The 20549-nt window shown below is 36.0% G+C and overlaps 1 protein-coding gene across 6 annotated transcripts in view; it reads right to left on the bottom strand.

The window, feature by feature from the left end:
- ACAP2 (ArfGAP with coiled-coil, ankyrin repeat and PH domains 2) overlaps nt 1–20549 on the bottom strand; it is a 148696-nt gene that overhangs the window by 49953 nt on the left and 78194 nt on the right. For all 6 annotated transcript variants that reach the window (XM_027061155.2, XM_053221034.1, XM_027061157.2 and 3 more), the window contains 3 exons: nt 8872–8930; nt 7537–7720; nt 3232–3276 (listed from right to left, as the gene is read on the bottom strand). In XM_027061155.2, coding sequence (XP_026916956.1) covers nt 3232–3276; nt 7537–7720; nt 8872–8930 — 288 coding nt within the window. The remainder of the gene's footprint in view (nt 1–3231; nt 3277–7536; nt 7721–8871; nt 8931–20549) is intronic.

Genomic DNA, 20549 nt, shown 5'->3' with positions numbered 1-20549 from the left:
AATAAAACAATCACACTTTATAACCTGCTAGGATCACTAAGCACAACCCAAAGCAGGGAATGCTAATTTTTTTTTCTCAAGATACTTAAAGGAGTCAACAGACTTTGCCAATATGGAGGTTTCTGAATATTCATTCCCAATATACAAATATGTTGCTAATGGGTTAAGATTTTTTCCAGGTTTTCCTATTTTACCTATTTGTGAAAGAAAAATCATCTTTATTTTTATTTATTGTTTTTATATGGGAAGAAATTTAATTCAATTACAATACTGAAAGAATCCTTCAAGCATCCCTCTATGTTAGCAAGATGAAGCATCTATTTAATTTTCTGAAACCTAAAATAGGTCATAAGGTCTTTAACATTCAAGAATGCTTCAAAAGAATTTTTTTTTTAAGAGAAAAGTCAATTAAATAAAACAAACACACAAGGACAAAGCTCAATAAAAGATTATTCTGGAATTAGGTAACAGTAGTTGTGCAACTTTATGAATATAATAAAAAACAATTATATAAAAAAGAGGGTGAAAGATTAATAGCTACAACTACATAAAACATGCCTACACAGCAAAACACATAAGCCTACTGAAAGATTAGTGATAAAACTAGAAAAATACAATGGCAAAGGGTAAATAGTCTTAAAATATAAGACATGTTACAAATCAGTATGAAAAAGATGAACACTCCAACAACAACAACAACAAAAGAGAAAACATAAGAGGCCAAAAAATATACAGAAAAAAATTCAAACTCATACACATTTAATACAAACTCATTTGTAGTAAAGAAATGCAAAACTGAACAATGACATGACATTTTCTATCTACCAAATTATAGGTAGAGTGGAAGAAACTAATACCCAGTGTTAGTAATATAGTTCACTTTCACACACTACTAGTGGAAATGTTGTGTAAGTCTTAAAAGTTAACATTATTTTTTAAAAGTTTTAATAAATGCTTAAACCCTTTGACTCTTAGCCAAATCTCTTGTCATAATATATCCTAAGGAAATTACGATAAGTCATATTGTTTATCAGAATGACCACTAGAATATTTTTAAAGTAAAAAACATGGAAACTACTTTAAAATCCATTAATGGATAAAATTAATTTATGGCATATTCAAGATCAGCAAACTATGACCTGCAAACTATATCCAGCCCCATCATATGTTCTTGGATGGCCTATGAGCTAATGTGGTATTTACATTTATTAATGGTTGAAAGAAAATGAAAAGATGGCATGAAATTCATTACAGGTGAAAATTGTATGAAATTCAAATTTCCATGTCTATAAGAAAAATGTTTTATTAAAACACAGCCATTCTATTCATTTACATATTATCTATGGCTGCTTTGTCTCTCTCTCTCTCTCTCTCTATTTCAGAGAGCACACCGCAGGGGAGAGGGTTTGGGGGGGGGGGAGGGAGGGGGGGAGACAGAGAGAGAGAGAGAGAGAGAGAGAGAGAGAGAGAGAGAGAGAGAATCTTAAGCAGACTCCACACTCAGCATGGAGGGCTCGATCCCAAGACCCTGGGATCATGACCTGAGCCAAAATCAAGAGTCGAACACTCAACTGACTGAGCCACCCTGGCGCCCTTATGGTTACTTTCTCATTACAGCATACAGTTAAGTAATTACAACACAGACCACATGGCCCACAAGACCTAACATAGTCACTACCTGGCCCTTCACAAAAAAAGGTTGCCTACCCCTAATATATCCACATGGTAGAATTCTATTTCGCCACAAAAGTCATCGTTAAATAAAAAATATTTAATGACACCTGATGACTTTAGTGTTACTATTGAGAAAAGAAAGTTAGAAAACATATGTAGCAATGATTCTTATTTTGTTTAAAAAAAAATTAAAAGCCATTTTGGGGACGCCTAGGTGGCTCAGCCAGTTGAGCATCCGACTTCAGCTCAGGTCATGGTCTCACAGTTCGTGAGTTCAAGCCCCGCATCAGGATCTATGTTAACAGCTCAGAGCCTGGAGTCTGCTTCAGATTCTGTATATCTCTCTCTCTCCCACTCCCCTGCTCATGCTCTGCCTCTCTCTGTCTCTCAAAAATAAGTAAATGTTGGGGTGCCTGGGTGGCTCAGTCGGTTAAGCGGCCGACTTCGGCTCAGGTCATGATCTCACGGTCCGTGAGTTCGAGCCCTGCGTCAGGCTCTGTGCTGACAGCTCAGAGCCTGGAGCCTGTTTTGGATTCTGTGTCTCCCTCTCTCTGACCCTCCCCCGTTCATGCTCTGTCTCAAAAATAAATAAACGTTAAAAAAAAAAAAATTAAAAAAAAATAAGTAAATGTTTAAAAAAAATTTTTTTAATTAAAAGCCATTTTAGAATACACATATACACATTCACATACATACATGCACACAGAAAGAGAGGAAAAAAGATACAGATATATGCCAAGATAATAACAGTGGTTCTCCCTTGGTAGTAAGATTTATAAGTATTTTAATTCTTTTCTTCATACATTTCAGTTTTCAATTTTCTACAATTAACATACATTACTCTCAGTCTGGAAAAGGAAGTGGAAGTAAAGAGCAAGTACAATGTACTTACCTGTAAGCACTATCATAAATATAGAATTTAGGAAAAAGCTTGGTGGGGACAAGGATCAAAGCAATTTAAGTATACCCTTTCAGGCGAAAAGAAAAATAAAACACTTCAGTGAACAAAGAGAGGAAAAATTATTTCTAAGATTCTCGAAATATGAAAAAGTTCAATGCCATACCACTACCACCCCCTGCCCACTTCCTTGATAACTTTAAGACCAAAAATGGTCACATAAAAAAAAAAATCACTTTCTCTATGGGTATAGTGGCTCAGGGAAAAAAATTATTCTCAAATTTCATCTCATTTATTTTCCAACTGCACTCCAAAGAACAAACCAAAAGGCTGATACATCATCAATAATCCTAAGGAAAAATTCTGTAAATGATACTATTTATGCATGCCCTGAATCTGAAATATTTAAACATCTATACTAAGGAGCTTGCAGTGTGTTAATAGAGGAGATACACATAAATAACTATAACGTGAAGGAGACAAAAAAGTGGTTAAGTGGCATATGAGAAATACAAAAAGATCTGTAAAGATTAATTATGAACCTGGAATAAATATATTTACATATATATACACACAAACATGATGCTGCTTAAATGCTTACATATGTGCATTCAGATCATACCAAAATATTTAAAATATCATTTCAATAAATATCTTACTGATTTTAGGATTTCTGATCTTCGTTTTGATTGAAGGACATTAATCTGAGGGAAAATACAGTTGGTTAATCACCCAGTTTTTACTTTAAAAACTAATCTACAGTGCAATATTGTAAAATTTGCTTATTCTGAAGTTTAATACTTTTCCAGAAAAGTAAATAAAAACAAAGTTCAAGGTTTTTACCCTTTGACCTGCGTTTTGCAAAAACAGTTAAGACAAACATACCAATGAAACTGTCATCCATTTCAGTTCAAAGAAAAACTGGTCATGCTTAAGCCATAAATATTGTAATGATAAAACTATCACTTTGATAGACCTTTGAATTTCTCAGAATTCCATCTTTTCCCCGTCCTCCTCATCTAACTGTCCATCCAGACCCTTCAACATGTATCTGCAATACAAATCCTCACTACTTTTACCACCACTACCAACCATCATCCTATCTTTTCTAGACTGTTGCAATGGCCTATGAACTAGTCTCTCTATACTTGACTCTCTACAATCCATTCTCCACACAGCAAGCAGAGTGATCTTTTCAAAATATAGATAAGATTATGCTATGTCCAACGTAAAACCTTCCAACTTCCTTCTATCACCTACGTGGCCCTTTGTGATGATTGCCTCTCTAACCTAGCTTTCTACTACTTTCCCCTTTCTGTGCTCCAACTACAATCCAAAACTACTTCCATCTCAACACCTTCAAACTAGCTGCTCTGTCTTCATGTCATGATTTTCTGCCCAGACACAAGGATATCTCTTACTAATCAGGCCCCAGCTTAAATACTATCTCCTCAAAAACGTCCAAGGTAGGCCCTATATACTAGAGTTGGTATACTCTCTAGTATACCAACCTATTTATTTTCTTCACAGCATTCATAACTACCTTATATTTTCTTATTTACCTATGTCTTACTCCCAGCTGCATTCCCCAAGTAGTACGTAGTGAGGACTCAATAAATATTTGTTAAATAAATTAATGGACCTTAAATATTTTAAGTAGACTAAACTTACTAAAAGACCAGTAAATTATGAAAGTTACCTTTGTAGTATCTCTCCCAACTCTAGAAAATTCTTAACAAGTATTTTATTTTTATCTGTTACATATCAGCTTAATGAAATTAAATGTTTATACAAAAAAAGAATCATTCATTTTTTTCTATTATTGTCAAAAGATTTACAGAATATCTTCCTTTTTAATATGTTCTTCTGCCTGTTGTCTTACAAGATAATTTTAAAGCACTGATCGCAAAACAAAACCACACCAAGAAAAATCCAAATAACTACACTTAACTAACCACTAATTTCCTTTGTATGTGTTTCAAGGCCCATTCAGCTTTGCGAACTAAAATATTAACTTTCAAATGCTCTAAATAAAAGCAGGGGCTGCAGATAACCTATTATTCAAACTTTGAAAAATACCAAACAAAAGTGCCTCTCTTCTATGTATTTTTTTCTGTTTGGCAACAAAAAACAGCATTTACTTGAAAAAAAAGTAAAATCACGTATTTAAGGAAGCTAAAGCATGACAAACTTTATAAATTTGGATATTTATTACTTACTATGCCCTAAAATCGCCACTTAGGCCATATAATTAAATGACACAACAGTTCTCATAAGAAAAATCAAATAATGCAATAGCTATAGAGGAAGCAGGGGTCCTAATGTGAAACTATTTGGATGAACACCACAGAAAATGGAAAATTTATTTTCCAACCACTGGACTAGAGGGAAGGAACACAACCTAGGAATAAAAGACACAGAAATAAATAATTACAATAAATGCAAGTAAGTGCTCTAACAGCAATGTGCATGACAATATTATGGCAGCACAGTGGAAGCAGAGGCAAGAATGATTCATTTTGCCTGGACAGGTTTGAGTAACTGACCACAGAACAGAGAATAAACTAGTAATGGAGCACGTAAAAGCAATGCAAGCAAGACCAGTTTTATGAGAACATCTTAATAGTCTAGATAAGAAATAATAAAGTGCTACAGCAAGGGTCAGAAAGAACAGACTTTAGAGATTCACAGAACTTTATAAGGCAGTTTTGGCTGTTAGGTATAGCAGCTGAGAATGAGAATATCTGGTGTAACAACTCTCCACAGGAACTTCTAGGATTGAGCAAAAGGGTGTCGCCATTCAAGTTAGGTAAGGGCAAAAAGACGCCACCTGGAAGAAGACAGTTTTCAGTTGTGAATACAAAAAGAAAGAGGGGCGTCTGAGAAAAATAAATTTTGTCATGTGTACTTAGTGGTAATTCAAGCAAAGAGCATGATATTGTCAGGAAAATCAAAAGGTCAGAAAAGAACAGAACCAAAGATGTAAACCTGAAAAAGAGGTTGAAAAGGTAGGCAAAGGAGAGAAGCTCAACATGGAAACTGAAAAGCAACAGAAGCTGGGAAGATGACCTAAAGTTACTTGAAATAAATTAAGACAAAAGTATATTTCAAGAAAGAGTGTGGTCTACTATTTCAGTGAAACGCGAGAGTCAAGTTGGTTAAAAATTAAATTCTATCTAATGAGTAAGACCTTAGCATGAGCCATTTCAGTGGAATCGGATAGGAAGACAGTATTCGTATTACTGCAGAAGTGGGGTGAATGTGAGGTAGGTAATGGGCAATAGGAAATTACAGACCATGCCATTCTAGAGACTTTCATTAATAAACGGAATTCACTTCATTTTTTAAAATGTAACTTCCCACTTACTGAATAGAAAATTTTAAAAAATCTTAGTCTTTTTCTACTGTTTTGCAAAGTTATCTAAGGAGGGTTTTTTAATGTTTTACTTTGAAAGAGTGTAAGTGCAAGGGGGGGAAGAGGAGGGGTAGAGAGAAAGAGGGACAGATGATCTAAAGCGGGCTCCGTGCTGACATCAGAAAGCTGGATGTAAGGCTTGAAACCACGAATGGAGAGATCATGACCTGAGCTGAAGTCGGACACTCAACTGACCGGGCCACCTAGGCATCCCATCTAAGTAGTTTTTAGGCACTAATTTGTATATGGTTACTTATGTATTTTTTTAAAGAAATGCCCTGTGATCACTATGAAGTCAACAATCTCTGAGGACTCTATTGCTGTTTTGTAAAAGGAGATTTAGACAAAATAAGCTTTAGAGCTTTCAACTCATGATACATGGGAAAATATCAAGTACATGTGAAACAATGTATATGTGCCTTCACTTTTCACATCTCTTGAATCCCTTTGGAGACCTATCAAATCCAAATAGATTTCAATTATACGTAAGACCAGAAGATCACCAGGCAACTTACCAAACACTGATCTCTAGTTTTAAAAAACACCACATTTTGGGGGTGCCTGGGTGGCTCAGTCGGTTGAGCATCTGACTTCGGCTCAGGTCATGATCTCACAGCTCGTGAGTCCGAGCCCCGCGTCGGGCTTTGTGCTGACAGCTCGGAGCCTGGAACCTGTTTCAGATTGTCTCCCTCTCTCTCTGCCCCTAACCCACTCACATTCTGTCTCTGTCTCTCTCAAAAATAAATAACCATTAAAAAAAATTTTTAGGGGCGCCTGGGTGGCGCAGTCGGTTAAGCATCCGACTTCAGCCAGGTCACAGTCTCGCGGTCCGTGAGTTCGAGCCCCGCGTCAGGCTCTGAGCTGATGGCCCAGAGCCTGAAGCCTGTTTCCGATTCTGTGTCTCCCTCTCTCTCTGCCCCTCCCCCATTCATGCTCTGTCTCTCTCTGTCCCAAAAATAAATAAACGTTGAAAAAAAAAAAAAATTTTTTTTTTTTTAAATTTTTAAACACCATATTTTTTCTCATATTTACATTATGGTAAATATGAGAACAGTGTTTCTAGAAATATTTTTCATTTGGCAACATAGTAAGCCTTAGTACTTCTAGGAGTCTACTCTAAAGAAATAATGAGAAATGTGGCAAAAGATTTATATACAAAGATGTTATTATTATTTATAATTATTGAAAGCTACATTTTCACTATTTCCAGTAAAAACTGGCAACACTATATCTGATCATCAGATACTAACTAAATTGACACAGTAATTCCACAGAATAAAATATAGCAATTAAAAATGCTTTTTACAACATTTAAAAATGAGAGAAGTATCATGTTAAGTGAAAAGGTGAAGAAATCCAAACCAAAGGTGTACACATGTACACACATAAATATATGCACAGAGATATACAGACAAGTGAAAAGTTTTCACAAAAGATCATGGTTTGATTTTAAACTCAAAGAAACATTATTAATTGTTCTTTCAATGCCATCATTCAAAAGTAAGGACGTGTTTAGTAAGTGTTTTTTGAAAACACATAATAAATATACCTGAAGTACGTAGTCGAGGGCTATATGTCGAAAACATTTTCTTGTTGCTGTCAAAATGTTTGTGGCTTCCTCAACTTCGTGCTGTTTGTTTCTTTGTACTTGAGCATTTTTTACTAATGCATTTTCTTTTTCTTCACTGACTTTTTCAAATTGCTTCTTGGCATCTTTGAATTTTCTAAGATCTCTAAAAAATAAAAATAGTGAAACTTTCATAAATCCAATTATGGGTGGTCTGCAAACCACACTTTAAGAAATATCATTCATTTCTTGTTGAAGGAAATTACTGGGTCAAGGGCATGAATATATTCTTAAAACACACACTGATACAATCCTTTGTAAAACAACCGTGTACCCGTAAAGAGTAAGTTTCCATTCAGTATTCCAAAAATCCAAAGCCCTTGATTAATGATCTTAGATAAATACATGATATCCCTTCATTTTTTTCTACCAGAGAAGTAGGCAAAATGACTTGAAGACAAATAATTTAAAAATGATAATAAAGTGTATGTGAAAAAGGCTTTAAACTCTTTGTTACGAAGCCATAAATTTTCATGTATACATTCTATAAGGACATTCTGAACATTAGTCTATTATTTGCAAAAAATCTGCAAGACGTCACTAACGAAACAATAAATTCCAACCTACTAAATGGCAGTGCACTATGTTCATGAGAGCTGCCACTATCTGCAGCTTATAACATCTGCCATTTATCCTGAATACTATATCGTAACCAACGTTATCTGTAATTTTATATATTCTCAGTCAGGAATTAAAAGAGAAAAACTGATTAATGTGGGAAAGGAAAATGTTCCTATCTAGAAAATTTGGATGTCTTTTATTTCTAGTTTCATTTTATTTCACATATAGAACGGGATGAATGTGACATAAAAGGCTCACATGTGGCAAAAAACATGCACTTTCCTGACTCATTTTCATATATTCCATTATCTTCTCTTCAAAAAAAATACCATATTGAGACAAAGGAAAACTTAGTCTCAACTATAATAACTAATAGCATTTCAATCACTTTTGGGGTCTGCTTTGATTTTGAAAGGCCATTAAATTATTTCATTTATTTTTTAATCTTTAACAATCCTAGTTATGTATCCTGAATATAAATTTCATAATATAAATGATTCACTGAAAGGCATAAAGTCTGATTCCTTTACAGAGTAACTCAGGAAAAAATGCAATATATATTTCACAAAGCAAAAAAGCAAACAAAAACTCCAAAATTTTCAATAAATCATGGTCTATAAAATTCCTCTCAAAAGATACCAACTCCCAGATGTGATCATTCACTGGTTACTTTTCTTTTCACTGTAATTGACTTACTCTTTAACAAAGTTCTGAAGCTGTGCTTTAATTGATCTCTGAGTTTGGTCAAATAGGATCTAAAAGATAAAATGTAACATTAAACAATTAGAAAAGTAAACAAAAAAATAATTTTCACGTAGACTGGTAAATAATACATCTTTCCGCTATTACTCCAATTCTAGTAACACCTATATTTCTTATTGAAGACCAACTAAAAAAGTAAGGATTTAAAAGAGAAACTGAAACTGATTTTTAAGCCAGTTTCATCTAAAAAATAAAATTATTTTTATTTACAGAGAAAATCACATCTGCATTAACATTTAAATACAATGTTGAAATAACAGAGTGATTTATTTCCTTGATTTTAATTCAAGCTTTGACAAATAACCTAAAAAGTAATATGAAGTGTACTTTATTTACTACAGGAATTTCTTACTTTAACATATCAAAACATACTAAGTAAAAACAACTCCAGAACTGCTTCATATCATCTTAGTTAGAGGTTATTCAACAGGGAAAATGTAGGGATTTCAATGTTTTACATTCTTAATTCAAGTAAACATTATATGGTCCTTTGGGTTCAATGATTGCTAAGATTAGAGACAAGAATAAAATTTTACTCCTCGTGACAATATTTTGCCCCATTTAAATGATACCACATATTAAACTCTTAGTAGCTCCATGTGTGGGCAATTTCACTGGGCTTGTCATGGAAACTCCAAATACTTCTATAATTAACAGATACATTTCATTCAATAATTAACAGATACACTTCATTCAGAGTTGGAAACAGATGTCAGATGAACAGACACAAAAATCAATATTCAAAACAAAAAGAAAATCCTGTGTTCTCCTACTTATTAAAAACAATACCAATTTCACTCTCTCTGAAATCTTGCTACTAGCAAAGTCTCATGTTCTTGCCTAAATACCAAACACCACACACACACACACACACACACACACACACACACACACACACACACCTGGATTGAGTACTAAAGGGTTTAAAAATCTGACAATTTACTTCCAGAGAGAAAAAATTATTTTCTGTACTATGTTAAACTATTAAACCCAAATTAAGCAGAAGAAAGGAAATAATAAAGGTAAGACTGGAAGTCAGCTACATAGAAAACAGAAACTCAACAGCCAAAACTCAATGAAAGCAAAAGCTAGTTCTTTCAGAAGATCTATAAAGTTGATAAATCTCCCATCAAAGTGATCAAGAAAAAATTTTAAAACACAAATTTCAAATGTCAAGAAGGAGAAAGATGACATTACCACAGATTCTACAGCTATTAAAAAAGGATAATCAGGAGAATTGGGGAACAATTTTAGGCCTATAAATTCAATAGAGATGGGTTAATTCTTTGAAAGACAAAACTACCAAAGTTCACTCAATAAGAAATCAATAACCTAAACAGAAACAAAGAAATAGAATCTATAGTTAAAAACCTCCCATAGCCTATAAAGTTACAGCTGTATTTACATAAAACCTAGCAATCCCATTCCTAGGTATTTGCCCAAGAAAAAAGAAAACTTAGAGTTACACCAAAACCTGTATGCAAATGTTTATAGCAGTGCAATTCCTAAGTGCCTCAAACTAGAAACAATCTAAATGTCCTTGAAGAAGTAAGCTATGGTACATCACACAACAGAATACTACTCAGCAATAAAAAGGAGCAACTATTAATACATACAACAACATAGATGAATTTCAATGGATTTTGCTAAGTAAAATAAGTCATATTCAAAAGGCTACAAGCTATATGATTTGATTTACAGGACACTCAGGAAAAGATATAACTATAGGGATGGAGAACAAATCAGTAATTACTAGTGGTAAGGGGTAGGAGGAAGGGTACTACAAAGGCATAACATAAGGCTATTTTTAGGGTTATTGGAACAGTCATGCATATAGATTGTGGTATGGAGATCCAACTGTATGCATGTGTCAAAATTCATAAAGCTAACTATATTAGTTAGTATCCTTCCAGAACTAGAACAAATGATCCTATTGTATGGAACCACAAAAGACCCCAAAGAGCCAAAGTAATCTTGCAAAACAAAAACAAAAACAAACAAAAAACAGAAAACTGGAGGCATCATACTATACTACAAAGCTATAGTACTCAAAACAGTATGGTACTAGCATGGAAACAGACACCTAGATCATGGAACAGAATAAAGAGCCCAGAAATAACTTCACACTTATATAGTCAATTAATCTACAACAAAGGAGGCAAGAACACACAATGGGGAAAATACAGTCTCTTTAATACATGATTGGGAAAACTGGACAGCTACATGCAAAAGAATGAAACTGGACCACTTTCTTGCACCATACACAAAAATAAACTCAAAACAGATTAAAGACCTAAATGTGAGACCTGAAACCTTATGTATCCTAAAAGAATACATAGGCAGTAAATTCTTGGACATTGGCCTTAGTATTTTTCCTAATCTATCTCCCCAGGCAAGGGAAACAAAAGAAAAATAAACAATTGGGACTACATCAAACTAAAAAGGTTTTGCACGGTGAAAGAAACCATCAATAAAATAAAAAGGCAATATACTGAATGGGAGAAGATACTTGCAAATGATATATTTGATAAAGGGTTAATACCCCAAATATATAAAGAACTCATACACCAAACAATCTGATTTAAAAATTGGCAGAGGACTTGGGTAGACTTTTTTCCAAAGAAAAGATACAAATGGCCAAGAGACACATGAAAAGATGCTCAACATCATTTATCATCAGGGAAATGCAAATCAAAACCACAATGAGATATCACCTCACACAACTCAGAATGGCTAGTATCAAAAAGACAAAAAAGAGTAAGTGTTAGGATGTGGAGACAAGAGAATCCTCAATATCCCTCATGACCACATATGTAAAAATTCTTAATATGTAACAATGATATACAATAACAACATATAAAAAGAACAATATACGATGACAATTGGGATTTATTCTGGGAATGCAAGATGGATTTAACATTAAAAAGTCAATGAATACAATTTACCTTGATAACAAACTAAAACAGAAAAACTGTATGAGCATCTCAATAGAGACCAAAAAGCATTTGACAAAATTCAACACCCATTCCTGATAAAAACTCTCAGGAATCCAGGAATAAAAGGGAACTTCCTCAAACTAATAAAGAGCACATACAAAAAATGTACAGCTAACATATTCGGTGGTGAAAGGCTTCTTAATGCCAACACTCAAGAACGAGGCAAGAATATCTGCTCTCATCACTTCTATTCAACATTCTACTAGAGATCCTAGCAAGGCAATCAAGCAAGAAAAATGAAAAAAGGGGGACATATTAGAACGGAAGAATACAAAGCTATCTTTATCTACAGATGATATGATTGAGATAATACTATGGAATTTACAGAAAAGTCTACCAGAACTAACAAGCATATTTAGCAAGGCCACAGGAACAAAGTCAATATACAAAAATCAGTGATATTTCTATATACCAGCAACAATTTAGCAAGTGAACTTTAAAAAGGCCTGGGCGGGTGGCTCAGTCGGTTAAGTGTCCAACTTTGGCTCAGGTCATGATCTTGCGGTTTGAGCTCGAGCCCCACGCTGGGCTCCCTGCTGTCAGCACGGAGCCCGCTTCAGATCCTCTGTCCCCCTCTCTCTGCCTCTCCCCTGCATACACTCTGTCTTTCAAAAATAAACACGACAAAAAAATATATCATTTACAGTAGCATCAAAAAATAGGAAATGCTGGGGTACCCAGGTGGCCCAGTCAGTTAAGCATCGGACTCTTGATCTCAGCTCAGGTCATGATCTCATGGTTTGTGGGTTCAAGCCCCACATCAGGCTCTGTGCTCTCCCTCTCTCTCTGCCTCTACCCCACTCATGCTCACTCTCTCTCTCAAAATAAACAAATTAAAAAAAAAATTAATAGGAAATGCTTAGGGATACATACGTAAGACTTGTACAGTGAAGACTACAAAACATTAACAAGAGAAATTAAGAAAAACTTAAGTAAATAGAGAGATATACTGTGTTCATGGATTCAAAGACTGATTATTAGTAAGATGTCCATTCTCACCAAATGGATCTATACATTCAATACAATCCCACTCCAAATCCCAGTAAGGCTTTCTGTAGAAGTTAAAAATTTGATTCTAAAATTTATATGAAAATGTAAAAGACCTAGAATAGCCAATTTTGAAAAAAAGGAAGAAAGCTGGAATACCTATACTACTTGATTTCAAGACTTACTATGAAAGCTACAGTAATTAAGGCTATTGTGGTATTAGAATAAAGACAGGCAAAAAGATCAATGAAATAAGACAGAGCCCAAAACTGACCCACACATTTTTTTAGACAAAAAGTACCAACGGTGCAGTACCAACTGGTGGTATAGTGGTGAACACAGCTGCCTTCAAAAAGGTGCCAATAGGGAAAAACCATTTTGAGCAAATGGTGTTACAACAAACAACTGAAGAGCCATAGCCTGAAAAAAATAAAAAGGAACTTTGACCCTTACCATGCAAACATATAGAAAAAGTAACGCAGAGCGGATCACAAATCTAAACATAAACTAGGCAAACATTTCTTGGTAGAATACAAAAGGAAAACATAAAATAAAAAAGTCAATAAACTGATTTAATCAAAATTAAAAGCTATAGCTTTTCAGAAGATACTCATAAAAATGGAAAAGACAAGCCAAAGCCTCAGAGAAAGTATCTGCAAAACATTTATCTGGCAAAAGACATTTCTGGAATACAGAAAGAACTCGTATAACTAAGTAATAATAAGATAAGCAATCCAAAAAAGTTTAATGGGCAAAAGAGCTGACATTTCACCAAAGAAGATACATTGACAGAAAAACACACAAAAACACACTGAGCATCATTAACTATTAAGAAAATACAAATTAGGGGTACCTGGGTGGATCAGTCAGCTGGGCCTCCAACTCTTGATTCTGGCTCAAGTCATGATCTCACAGCTTGTTAGATCAAGCCCCACATTGTGCTCTGTGCTAAGAGCACAGAGCCTGCTTGGGATTCTCTCTCTGCCCTTCCCTTCCTTGCACGCACTCTCTCAAAATAAATAAACTTTAAAAAAAACTCCCTATCTTGGAATTGGATCTCTCTCAAAATAAATAAACTTAAAAAAAAAAAACCAGAAAATGCAAATTAAAACAATGATGAATTTAAAAAGAGTGGCCATACCAAGTGTTGTTGATCATGTGAAGCATCTAGAACTCTTGTACATGGCTGCTGTAAAATGATACAGTCAACTTTGGAAAATAATTTCTAAATTTTGGGAGGTTTCTTTAATTTCTTTGAAGAAGTTAAATATTTTTAGAAATTTAAAGGTTATGGGTACTCTGTACTGTAACTATTCTGTAAGTCTAAGAGTATCTGAAAATAAAGATTTTTAAAAATTTTTAGAAATTTAATATATGAATATTAACATTATTATTATTATTATAAACAGTAAGTTCCTTTTTTCTTTCCTTAATTTTCTTTGCAATATTTTATAGTCTTCACTATACACACAGTTTTGTAAAAAGTTAAATATAATCCTACCTTATGTATGAACTAGCCACTCCTGGCTATTCACACAAGAGAAATAAATGCATATACATATACAAACTTTTACAAATATTTTTGTAAGCAACTTTATTTGTAATAGCCAAAGCCCAGAAACAACTCAAATGTTCATTGTGGTGGCTTTAAAATATGTCCACAAATTCTTTGACACTCCTCCCTTCAAAAATGGAGCCTGATCACCTTGAGAGCAGGCTGGTCATAGCGACTTACTTCTAACAAATGGTAATATGGAGGACGTGACAATGTATGCCTTCTAAGACTAAGTCATGAAAAGCAATGTAGCAGCTTTTTCTTTGCCCTTGCTCTTGTGCTCTTGGATCCCCTGTTTGGGGAGTAACCAGATTCCATGTACTAAGGACACTCAAGCAGCCGAGGGACAAGGCTCCCTGGCGAGGGACTGAGGCCTGGATCCAACAGCCACACACACTTCCTATCTCGGAATTGGATCCTCCAGCCCCAGTAAAGCTTTCAACTGACTGTGGCCCAGCCAATATCTTAATAGCAATCTCATACAAGACTCTGAGCCAGAGCCACCCAGCTAAGTCTAAAGTCTAAAAACACCTGGCCCAGAAACCAGATAATGTTTATTGTTTTAAGCCACTATATTTTGGGGTAATCCACTCTATGGTAATAGATAACTAATACATCCATCAACAGGTGAATGGATAAACAAATTATGGTATATCCATACAATGCAATACTATTAAGCAATAAAAAAGGAATGAATTATTGTTTTTCTTTTTTTAATATTTATTTTTTGGGGGGAGAGCATAAGTAGGGGAGGGGCAGAGAGAGGGACAGAGGATTCAAAGTGGACTCCACGCTGACAGGCTGACAGCAGAGAGCCAAAGTGGGGCTCAAACTCACAAACTGCGAGATCATGACCTGAGCCGAAGTCAGATGCTCAACCGACTGGGCCACCCAGATGCCCCTGGAAAGAATTATTGTTAAACACAACACAATTGAGTCTCAAAATAATTACACTGATTCAATTTACATGTAAGTATAGAAAATCGAAACTAACCAATAATGACAGAAAGCAGATCGGTGAATGTCTAGAAACAAGAAGGCAGCAAATAGAATTACAAAGTAGCAAAGGAAAACTTTTGGGGTGTAACTGTTATGTTCATTAAATTAATTAAGGTGACAGTTTTATTCAGGTTTACATACGTCAACGCTCACCAAATTGTATGCTTTGATATGCTGTTTATACCAATTATCCCTCAGTAACGTTTAAAAATAAGTATATTCCAGAGAGAAGAACACAATGTTTTCCTGTGTAGTGTTTCATTGTCTTAAAACTATACAAACATTACGTAGTATCTACATCCTCCAAGATAAAACATTACCTAAACTAAATTTTATATACGTTTGACTAGAATAGGAAGTACTTTAGGAAATTGCCAATAATCGAGGCTACCCATTTTCAACACTTCGATTACAGTGAAAATTATATTGTTAATGCAAAAGCAACTGAGGAAAAAGCTGTCTCCTACTTGCCAATCTCAAGCCATCCAGCCACAGAACAGCTCGCTAACACTTTTCTGTGGTGAACCGCTGCACAGAACTGCCTCATTTAGTCTCATTTCCTAAGTCACTAATCTATACTCTGCTTGAGAGAGAATTCACATCATTTCTTTTCATATGCTGCAAGTAAAAAGCTATAGAAGACTTGAAAGAAACAGGGACTAAAGTAAAAGTAGCCTTGTCAGGACCAATCTCAAGTAGCACTGGTACCTAGAAGCCAGGTACCAAATGAAGTCTGCAAGACGCTTTCCTTAAGTTTGATTTGATTTCCCCATTTTCCTTGTGTTGCGTTCTACTATCTTCACTAGTTGAGGATTCTGATCCAGATCTTATCCAAAGTGTCCAGTGACCCCCCAAAAACTTTACCTAGGTTTTAGACCAAAAAATCTGTTTTACCCTTGGAATTAAGTATATCTCAGGTCTTCTGTTTCTACACCAGAAAACGTGGAATGGTATAATAAAACCACAATGACAGACTCGGGGGTGGGGGTGGGGGTGGGGTGGGGGGGGGAGGTACCAACACAAAAGCTAAGGTTCAGTTCCATTTCTAAAATTAGCAGTATTATTCCTACCAACATATACATAATAATCAACAATATGTCATTTGACCTATGCATGTGCTAATTACAAAAGGATCTGACTTAAGTGCACAGATAATGGTTGTTTTAAACCAATGGCTTACACTCAGGTTATCCCCCATTCATGTCTGGACACAGTTAAAGCAACACTATCTCAGCTGTTTTCAGAAAACGATGAAAACTGAGATGCAGTTTACGTATGGCAAACAGTACTCTACAAAGTTTAGTACAAGTTAGGCTACACATCCACAGTTGGCACTGAAGATTTTCCAGTTCTTACCATTTAGGCCCCATTGGCTCAAAGCATAAATTTTGTAGTTTAAAGTCTTTGTCGCCCATTTAAATATTATTCAGCTACCACAGCATTCTCTTCTATGATTCCTTCCATAGGACATAATCATCCCTCTCCTTTCCAAAATCTATAGAAGAGTACAGGGCTATGGTTGTGAACTCCCTGAATCTTTTATTTAGTTAAGCTCATTAGGCCTGTAATAAATAGGTCAATAACAAATCAAGAGGACTCTTCTTTGCTATCATCAGGAACAGAGCCCAATATGCAAATTATTGTTTATTATGTGTTCCTCTTTTTCTATATTCTTTGCCTGTCCTAGCCTATCCATTTCTCTAAATTCTTCTTTCTCCCTTTCTTGAGTCCTCTACAGCAGTGGTTCTTCACTAGCTTTAGTGCGAAAATCACCTGCAAAGCTAACAGAAACTACCAAGGTCCAAGGTTGTTAAAGAAAGATAAAATCCTTCTGTATTTTTATTACATTTGCTAGGTGATTCCATTACTTAGAGATTGAGACAGGCTGCTCTAACCTAGGGGTTCTTACATTGGTTGCACATTAGAATAACCTGGGGAACTTTTAAATACCCTGATGCTGAGATAATTAGAAACACTGGTGAGACTCAGGAATCAGCACATTTTAAGCTCCCCAGGTGTGAACCAAAATTATTCGTATCACCTGGGTGCTTGTTAGAAAAGCATTTCCAAAACCAGGCCAGACTTACAGAATCAGAGTCTGCGTTTACTAAGAATTCCAAGTAGCTTATTTGGAAGAAGCAATACACTGCTTCTCAAACTGGGCTGAACTCTGGAATGACCTGGGGACCTTTGAAAATTACTGATGCCTACTCCCAAAGACTCTGATTTTAACTAGTCTGGGTTACAGCCTTGGTTCATCCACTACCACTCCACTGCTAAGAATTCAAGGTAGCTAAAATCACTAAATCACTTTCACTAAAGCAGAAAGAGGCCTCTCTTCAGTGGGTGTCACGACACATACAGTCCTGGGAACTGGGCAAAAATAAAGTAGTCCTTTAGTGCACAGGTCAGCGCATTTTTCTGTAAAGGACTAGACAGTATTTTAGGTTTGTGGGCCATGTGGTCCCTGTCACAACTACTCTGTTGTTGTAGTGCAAAAGCAGCCATAGACAATACAGAAACAAATGAATATGTGTTCCAATGAAACTTTATATGCAAAGCAGGGGAGGGATGGGTTAGATTTGTCCTTCAAGCCAAAGTCTGCCAACCCCTGCTCTAGAACAGTGGTTCTCAAACTTTAGAGTACCTTAGAACTGCCTAGAAGGCTTTGTTCAAACACAGAATGTTGGCTCCTGGCCTCAGAGTTGCTGATTCAGTAGATCTGGGTAAACTCTGAGAAGCTGAAGTTCTAACAAGTCCCGGGGTGATGCTGATACTATTGGTCCATGGGCCACAATTTGAGAACCGCTGGGTTATTTTTTTTTTTAATGTTTATTTATTTTTGAGAGAAAAAGAAAGAGAGCGAGTGCGGGCTCACGTGCACATGAGTGGGGGAGGGACAGAGAGAGGGAGACAGAGAATCCCAAGCAGGCTCCCTGCTATCAACACAGAGCCCAATGCAGGGTTCAATATCACAAACCACGAGATCATGAGCTGAGCTGAAATCAAGAGTCAGATGCTTAACCAACTGAGCCACCCAGGAGCCCCAAGAATCAATGATTTAAAGTAGTGGTTCTCAAACTTCACTACATGTCAGAATCACCTAGAGAAATTTTTAAAATTCTGATGCTATACTCCAGATGACATAAATCAAAATCTCTTTCTACTGTAAAGGCTCCTAACACTTATGGCACACATTATTGGTGTGTTGAAAGATACAGTAGACGGTTTATATAGAGGGCCACCAATAATTCCCCTCATCACTCCATGTGCATGGTACTCTCCCACCAAGAGGTAGAGTTTATTACCCTTTACCTTAAATCTCGCATAGCCCTGTATCTTGCTTTGATCAAAAGAATGTAGCAAAAGTGATCCTATGTGACTTCCAGGCCAAGCCCATAAGAAGTCTTACACCTACTGATTTCACTCACTTGAAAGCCAGCTATCACATTAAGAAGACTGACTACCTGGGGCACCTGTGTGGCTCAGTCAGTTGAGCGAGAGACTCTTGATTTCAGCTCAGGTCATGATCCCAGGGTTGTGGCATTGATTCAGGCCCACATCAGGGTAAATGCCGAGTGAGGAGCCTTGGGATTCTCTCGCTCTCTCTCTCTCTCTCTCTCCCCCCCTCTCCCTCTCTCTCCCTCCCTCCCTCCCCCCACCCCCATCTGCCCATCTCTCCTAGTCATGCTCTCTCTTCTAAAATAAAAAAAAATTTTAAGTCTGACTACCCTCCTGTAGAGAGACCACATTATAAGAGTGAAGTCCTAGAGAATGACAGACTCCAAAGGGCAGGAGAAACCTGGCCAACTTCACCCATTCTAGCCACCCCAGCTGAAGCACCAGACAAATTGGATCCTCCAGCCATACACAAGCCACTCAGCCAACACCAACTGGATTAGAGACTAGCTGGCCTCCCCAAACCCTGCCCAAACACATGATAGTTGTTGTTTTAAGTCACTAAATTTTGGGGTGGTGGTTAAACAGAGATAAATAAGATGTCAACAGTCATACAGAAGATATTAGTGTTGTGTTTATGTAAGTTTTTACAGTGATTTAAGAAGTTGTGAACTATTTGGTACAGCCATTATGAAATTAACAACTGCTGGGGTGCCTGTGTGGCTCAGTAGGTTAAGCATCCAAATCTTCTGACTCTTGATTTCGGCCCAGGTCATAATCTTGTGGTTTGTGGTTTCAAACCCCAAGTCCAGCTCTGAGCTGACAGTGCAGAGCTTGCCTGGGATTCTCTCTCTCTCTGCTCTGCTCACTCTCTCTCTTTCTCTCTCTCTCAAAATAAATAAATAAACTTAAAACATTTTAATTAAAAAAGAAATTAACTGCTAAAATGAATCTTTTTTGCTAAAATTATATTTTAATACTATTTGTCTGACTTGCTCTATAAAGTATTTAAATGCAGTAATTATTGCTTTGACAAAACTATATAATGTTCCCCCTGGCATTACCATTTGAATCACCCAAAACTACTGCAGTCACAATTTGTTTGTCATCACTTCTTCGCTTAGTACCCGTTGTCAAATATTTCATCTTTCTTTGGCTCTTTCACAAATTTTTGCTATTAATTTGTTCTTTTCACATTTCTTCTACTAATAAGATACATATGGTTGTTTTGTTAGCATCATCATTTCTTAAGAGGTGTTCCTACTAGAATGCAATTGGAGGCACCTGGGTGGCTCAGTCAGTTAAGCGTCCAACTTCAGCTCAGGTCATGATCTCACGGTTCATGAGTTCAAGACCTGCGTCGGGCTCTATGCTGACAGCTCAGAGCCTGGAGCCTGCTTCGAATTCTGTGTCTCCCTCTTTCGCTGCCCCTCCCCTGTTCACACTCTGTCCTCCCTCTCTCTCTCTCAAAAATAAACATTAAAAAAAAAAAAAGAACGCAATTGATTCTTTTTTGATTCTTACACTTTTCAGTAGTTATTTATTATTGGCTTTTGATGTTAATTAGCCAAATTCTGATTCTTGATGAAATTTTGCTGTTTTATCTTTAATTATTAAAAAATTTATTTCTGGGAATGCAAGCTGGTGCAGCCACTCTGGAAAACAGTATGGAGGTT

Source organism: Acinonyx jubatus, chromosome C2, assembly GCF_027475565.1.
Source record: "Acinonyx jubatus isolate Ajub_Pintada_27869175 chromosome C2, VMU_Ajub_asm_v1.0, whole genome shotgun sequence".
In the NCBI taxonomy this organism is placed as follows: domain Eukaryota; kingdom Metazoa; phylum Chordata; class Mammalia; order Carnivora; family Felidae; genus Acinonyx; species Acinonyx jubatus.
This window is presented reverse-complemented; position numbering and strand designations above follow the sequence as displayed.